We start from the raw sequence: 7,141 nt of genomic DNA, 5'->3' as shown, positions 1-7,141 counted from the left end.
GGCTGGTTTGCGCCAGTTTTGTTTTATACCCGTGCTTTGTGGCCGCCGGTACTTTGTACTTTGTGCTGCCTCACTTGTTCTTTGGGCATGTGTGATGTGACGCGGTTGCGTTCTGTATTATGATGCCTAAGTAAAGTGCTTTGTCCATTCATCTCTGCTCTCCTGCGCCTGACTTCCATGCACAAGCTACACCCACCACTGACAACAACAGGTGTAGACTAACAGTGAAATGCTTACTTAAGGGCACTTTTCAACATTGCAGAGAGAACGAAAATAGAGAAATAATAAAACACGTAATGATGAATACATAATGAGTAACGATAACTTGCCTATTCACACGGAGTACCAATACTGAGTAAATGTGCTGGGATACGAGGTAATTGATGTAAATATGTATATATAACTATGAATAAAGTGACAGATAATAAACAGTAGCAACAGCGTATGTGAGGTGAATCCAGGTAGCTATTTGGTTAACTATTTAGCTAACTATTTAGCAGTCTTATGGCTTGGGGATAGAAGCTGTTTAGGGTCCTGTTGGTTTGCATTGGTACCGCTTGCCGTGCGGTAGCAGAGAGAACAATTTTATGTCTTGGGTGGCTGGAGTCTTTGACAATTTTTAGGGTCTTCCTTTGACAGCGCCTGACATAGATATCCTGGATGGCAGTGAGTTCGGCCCCAGGGGTGTACTGGGCAGTATGCACTACCTTCTGTAACCAATTTTCAATTTGGGCTGTGACACAAAAAAAATTGGAAAAAGTCAAGGGGTGTGAATACTTTCAGAAAGCCCTGTATACCATAGTATACTATAGTATTTTTTCATGTGGGTGAAAACGCTTTGGGAGTTTTTTGGAGTCTATTTCAGGACCATGGCAGTTAGGCGTGTGTGTCTGAGTCTGTCTCTCTCAGAGAAGGAATGAATTAACAGCGTCTTTGCCCTCGTGGGAACTTCGTATCGAAGTATTTCTATGGAAGTCTATCCTTCGTATGTCACAAGCACGTCACATTGGGCTGAGTCAAAAGTAAAATCAGCAGGGTCTGGTTCACGTGTCATTGCAACAGAGGATGGAAACTTCTATTTTTCCAGTCTGATCCCTTTTCAGCCAAAGCTCTATTAGTGGAATTCATTAGAAGGGTTGTATTTCAAAGACGGTAGATAATTGAAAACCAGAAGCAGAGGGCAGAGCAAAGAGAGACTTAAAAATGTGTAATACCTTTCTCAGTACTTATTTTTTGTATTATTTGTTTGAAGATACTAGTGTGCTACCTGCATGACTATTTTATCTTTCTTTGGAAACTACAGCCCACGCACCCACACACTTCTTATTCAGGAAACTGGGAGCATCTGCATAGGAGGGGTATCTACTCAGTGCTGGTTGTAGGTTTTTACCCACAACTTTTCTATATTCAGAAAAAAGAAATTGCGTGCTTTTAATAATGCAGGTTCGATTGAATTAGGCTCTTAGTCTCTTTGTATCTCTCTTTATATCTCTCTTTGTATCACTCTTTGTATCCCTCTCTCCAGCCCAGAGAGTGAGAGACAGTCAGTTCATCATCAATACCCTCTGTGTTATGAGCCAATAGCCTCTCGATTACGTCAGCACTGAGACAGTATGACTCACAGAGAGAGAGGCACATTCATGCCAGCCAATGTCAATGGGGACAGAGTGTCTGCTGGCTCAATAAGTATTTCTGGCCACTCCCCTCAGGTCAGCCTGTCCACTTGGCTGCCAGGACTTGCTGGAGATACTCATCTTCATGCCGGTAGTGACAATTGTCGTTGCAATGCCATTCACATTCCAAACGCACAGAGGGAGTACATTGCAACACCCAAGAGAAAATAAGCACAGGAAAGTCAACAAATACTGCCTGCGCTCCATACCCTGTTCACTACCATGCTTTTGCCTTGATGTAAATTACAGATAACCCCTCTGTAGAGATTATTATTATTATTATGCCAACAATGTGGTCAGTGCATACCCACATGAGGAAACCTGGTTGAGAAAATACTCAGGGAGCAAATTTTCTGTATCAGGTAGGTAGGTAGGTAGGTAGGTAGGTAGGTAGGTAGGTAGGTAGGTAGGTAGGTAGGTAGGTAGGTAGGTAGGTAGGTAGGTAGGTAGGTAGGTAGGTAGGCAGGCAGGCAGGCAGGCAGGCAGGCAGGCAGGCAGGCAGGTCGGAATGGAAAGTTCAGTGCTTCTGCTGTTTTCTATAACCTGAAGGGAACACAATATATATACTTGGCATGTAGGTTTTTGACTTATGGGTGGCACAAATTGGGATATGGGGGAGGGGAATGGGCAAGGTATATGCAAATTAAAAACTGTGGTATATACTAGTAATTACTGTAGTGTTTTTGCGGACATCACTGTAATATTTACTGTAGTGTTCTGCGGTCTGTAGTATACTCCATTATTTACTCTAGTATTTTACAGTATACTACAAAGTCCTATAGTAAGTACTACACATGATCGGGATACTACAGTGTGTAGTATAGTATTCTACAGTACTGTATATTACAGTTATTACAGTTCTATAGTATTTACTGTAGTATTCTACACTAAACTGTAGTATTTTTTCACGTGGGTATCCATGCAATCACTTTTATTTGTGTGCTTGTGTAAGTGGCGGTTGGTGATGTTTAAGATGAGGGAGGACATTATCTTTTCTTATGAGCATGGCCTTATTTCTATTACAGCATATTGGATGGCTGTCATTCCTACTCCATTCACCCAGCTCGATATAACATTGATTGGTTTAGGCTACTAAATTATACTCTAATTTCCCTATACCCATCATGAGGTTGCTACAATCTAGCCTATGAATGACAGTTTACAACGTAGGTGCACAGGTCGAGAAGTCGTCGAGGAGTCGTCAAGGTGACAGACAGTGACATATTCAATACCACCTTGCACGCTCTTGTCCGCATCTAGCTAATCTAGGGTGTAATCATTAGTCCAACAGTTGCAAACAATGGTTTCTATTTGTCAAATTCAGGTAGGTTTATCCCCATTTTGTTCCGTTTGCTTCTGTTTAAGAAATGTTTTGCAACAGAATCGGTGGAATGAATACACCCCTGATCACATGCAAACACAGTTCACTTTCATAGCAGCCACACGTTGTAGAATTCCTTCTTGCATCTACGCACTCTACTCCTCTCACCTTTTCCCTTCGCTTGTGGACTTCAGTGCACAACACATCAGCTAGGCAGAAAAACCTTTCCAAGCCAAACCTTCATATCATAACCGCTACACACAGCCTACATCGTTGTCACCATGTTAGCTAACATCATAGCTAGTAAACATAGCTACTAGAACTAACGCATTAGTAAATATCCGCTACAATCATGCAGTAAAGTGTACAGTCAGCAAGCAGTTTAGCAGTTACATCAAGGGGCCCTGTTGACAATACATTTATAAAACCAAAAGTTTGCCTTGACTTGAAAGCATTCCAGTGTTGGACAGCCATAGCGTTGGATAGCCATCCCTCTCCAGTGTTGGATAGCCATCCCTCTCCGTTTGAGGTGGGTGTTTGAGTAGTCTAAACTAGCTAGCTGCATTTGCTAGCTAAGTGAAAGTGAAAAAAATTACAATGATATATACAGTGCTGTAAAAAATATGTTTTCCCCCTGTCTAAATTTCTCTACTTTTGCATATTTTTCATACTGACTGTTATCAGATCTTCAACCAAAACCTATTATTAGATACAGGGAACCTGAGTGGACAAATAACACAACAATTGCATACTTATTTCCTTTATTTCATAAACAAAGTTATGCAACACCCAATACCCCTATGTGAAAAAGTTATTGCCCTCTTACACTCAATAACTTGTTGTGCCACCTTTAGCTGCAATGACTCCAACCAAACGCTTCCTGTAGTTGTTGATCAGTCTCTCATGTCGCTGTGGAGGAATTTTGTCCTATCCTTCCATACAGAACTGCGGTAACTCAGCAATATTTGTGGGTTTTCCAGCATGAACTGACACAACATCTCAATTGGGATTAGGTCTGGACTTTGACTAGGCCATTCCAAAACTTCAAATTTGCTGCTTTTTAGCCATTTTCATGATTGTGTGTTTTGGATCAGTCTTGCTGCATGACCCAGCTGCGCTTTAGCTTCAGTTCACAGATGGATGACGTTCTCCTGTAGAATTATTTGATACAGATTGGGTGGACAACATGTCAGTTCCTGCTGCAAGAACTCTGATAGGTTGGAGGAAATCCTCCAGAAGTTGTCATAATTACTATGTAAGTCTATGGAAGGGGGTAGGAAACCATGAGCCTCCTAGGTTTTGGATTGAAGTCAATGTACCCTGAGGAGGACGGAAACTAGCTGTCCTCCGGCTACACCATGGTGCTACCCTACAGAGTACTGTTGAGGCTACTGTAGACCTTCATTGCAAAACAGTGTGTTTTATAAAATTATTTGGTGACGTGAATATATTTAGTATAGTTTAATCTAAAAAGGATAACCTTTTTAATTTCACTATTTTTATGAAATTCACTGAGGATGGTCCTCCCCTTCCTCCTCTGAGGAGCCTCCACTCTATGGATGCAATTTGCAAATGGTTCCCTGATACTGGAAAGCCTGAGCTACAGTATGAAGGCAAATTTCTCACTGGTTTATGGTGGATTTAGAGGCTTGGGAGCAGTTATGAGGTCAAAACCCATGAAATAATCCCTCAGAATTCCAAAGGAGGAAGTTAATCTTCTGTCTGGCAGTGGAGATTGGAAAGTGGTATCGTGGGAATGTTGGAGTACAAAGCAATACTGTTCATGCGTGTTTATGAAACATGTGTGTCCATGAAATCACAACAAAAAAAATTCTCAAAGTAATGTTGCAACTCCCAAACTGAGCATATCTCATACTCTTTTTATTGGAATACGTGACATGGAAGGACAGTATCCTCTTGGGTTCCAGCCTGCTGTGGACAGTATGGTGTGATTCATTTGTGATGGGCATTGTGCCTGCCCTCTGACTCCCCAGGGAGACTGGGAGTGATGTCACAGTATCACACAGTCACACACTATTCTCACAACGGGACAAGAGCTTGGTAAAGGGTAAGACACTGGGAGAAAGATTACAATTTTGAACAATTTGTGAGGTTACCACCAATTACATATGTACAGACTTGATCTAGAATGCATTGGTAATATTCTTTGTAAGTATACAACTTGTAAACATTACACAAGGAACACACAATTTGGTCCTTCTTAAGAAATAACTTCACAAACCCCAATATCTTATCAGGAATATCTGGAATAAATAATACATATATTGATATAGCTAGTGTATATCCCAGTAAGATCCCCATGTAAAACTTTTTCTAACATGTATATTTAAAAAGGGGGGGGGGGTATATTTTGCTCTTGGGGAACTATCACTTTTGGCATTAGATTGGAATAGTAATTTTGACGGTTTTTCTTTACCATTCAAATCAACTGGAGGGTAAAGTGTGAAGAGTGGCAAAGACCACCTGAGAGAATGTGCACTTGTCTTAAAGGTCCAGTACAGTCAACAACGTGATTTTACTGTGTTTTATATATATTTCCACACTATGAGGTTGGAATAATACTGTGAAGTGTGAAAATTATGATGATGCCCTTTTAGTGTAAGAGCTGGATAGAGTTGCGGCCTGCCTGGTGGCATCACCAGGTGGTAAATTAGTTAATAGACCAATAAGAAAGAGAGTTCCAATAACAGCTAATTTTCCATTTCCCCCTTCCCACTCAGACCACTACCAGTCAGCCTTAGCAAAATTCTTGCTTGAGAAATTGCTCTTCGCCAAGAAGCTATTTTTGTTTCTCACTAGTGTAAGACGCTCTGATTAAGAACATCTGCTAAATGACTAAAATGTAAATGTAATGTTACTTTTTGATCATTTTAATTTAAAACAATCATAGCAAGGTACTTAATTGTTATTCAGAAATTAGCTGATATGTAGATTATAACTGCTGCATTGGACCTTTAAAGAGTGTCATCATCTCGAGGTAAAACCTTGGTTTAGTGTGTAAAAACAAACAGTCATGAATTTAAACACTGCCATTGTGTATCTGCAGTCAGAGTATTCCAAATATTTCCGAATTTCATCGACCATCTCCACCAGCTATTATTAATGTTCCATCGTTGTAAACTCCACTGGGCTTAGAAATGTATTCACTATTCACTTTAGTTTCCTTTAATAGCACTGGACCTTGAGGGTAGACCATGCTTTGTTTAAGAGAAGAAGAACTACAGTATTCATACCAGAGACATTCAAAATGATTTACTCCATCATTATCTCTGGTTATACGGCCTCTCCATTTTCACAGAAAGACAGCTGGTGGATCTTAATGGTGGGCAGGGTCCCGTGTGGAGGGGGCTGGGAATGGCTGGGCCCCTGGTTGAGGCTCCCGTCTCTGATGCAGCAGCAGGTCTTCAGCAGACTCCTACTGCACAGTTGGGCCACCTTAGCCTGTCCTGTCTCTATCTTCCACTCTCTGTCATCCCTAGAGGAGGGTGTGCGGGACAGGGCTATGGAGGAGGAGGGGCTAAGACGGGAGGGGTCACCTCTGCCATCTACTCTCAGAGTGAGAGAATGACCCTGGACCTGGGCTTGACTGAGGCCTGGACCTAGGTGATGAGTGGCTCTTGGCTGGGCTCTCAGACAGCGCACTCCCAGAATACTCTGGAAGGCCTTCTTAAACTCCTGGTTGGAACAGGGGTAGATGATAGGGTTGATGCAGCTGTTGAAGTAGCCCAGCCAGAAGGTGATCTTGAAAACTGTGTCCGAAGGTCTGTATGCCGGGAATATGGAACCTATAATAGGCCACACACACACGCACACAGACACACACACACACACACACACACACACACACACACACACACACACACACACACACACACACACACACACACAGAGAGAGAGAGAGAGAGAGAATTAGACACGGACACACATGCCACACATACAAAGGGAAGAAAACTGATTAACATCAAGGTATTGACGTCAAGGTATCAGTTGATTTAAAATTGCCTTCATAAATCCTACTGCTTCTGATTACAGGGGCTCATGGGAGAAAGTGTGATAGAGTGTGAGCTGTACACTTAATAGTGAAGTAGATTAAATGGTTTAACATGGACATTACATGAAGGACTTT

The 7,141-nt window shown here is 41.7% G+C and overlaps 1 protein-coding gene across 2 annotated transcripts in view; it reads right to left on the bottom strand.

Annotated features, from left to right (window-relative positions):
- Positions 1-4,464: 4,464 nt before the first annotated feature.
- Positions 4,465-7,141, bottom strand: part of adra1a (adrenergic, alpha-1A-, receptor) — a 17,557-nt gene continuing 14,880 nt past the window's right edge. Inside the window, exon 3 of one of the 2 annotated variants that reach the window (XM_036934615.1) lies at positions 4,465-6,800. In XM_036934615.1, the coding sequence (XP_036790510.1) occupies positions 6,289-6,800 (512 nt within the window). In that variant the 3' untranslated portion in view covers positions 4,465-6,288. 2 annotated transcript variants of the gene reach the window in all.

Source organism: Oncorhynchus mykiss, chromosome 11, assembly GCF_013265735.2.
Source record: "Oncorhynchus mykiss isolate Arlee chromosome 11, USDA_OmykA_1.1, whole genome shotgun sequence".
Lineage (NCBI taxonomy): Eukaryota > Metazoa > Chordata > Actinopteri > Salmoniformes > Salmonidae > Oncorhynchus > Oncorhynchus mykiss.
This window is presented reverse-complemented; position numbering and strand designations above follow the sequence as displayed.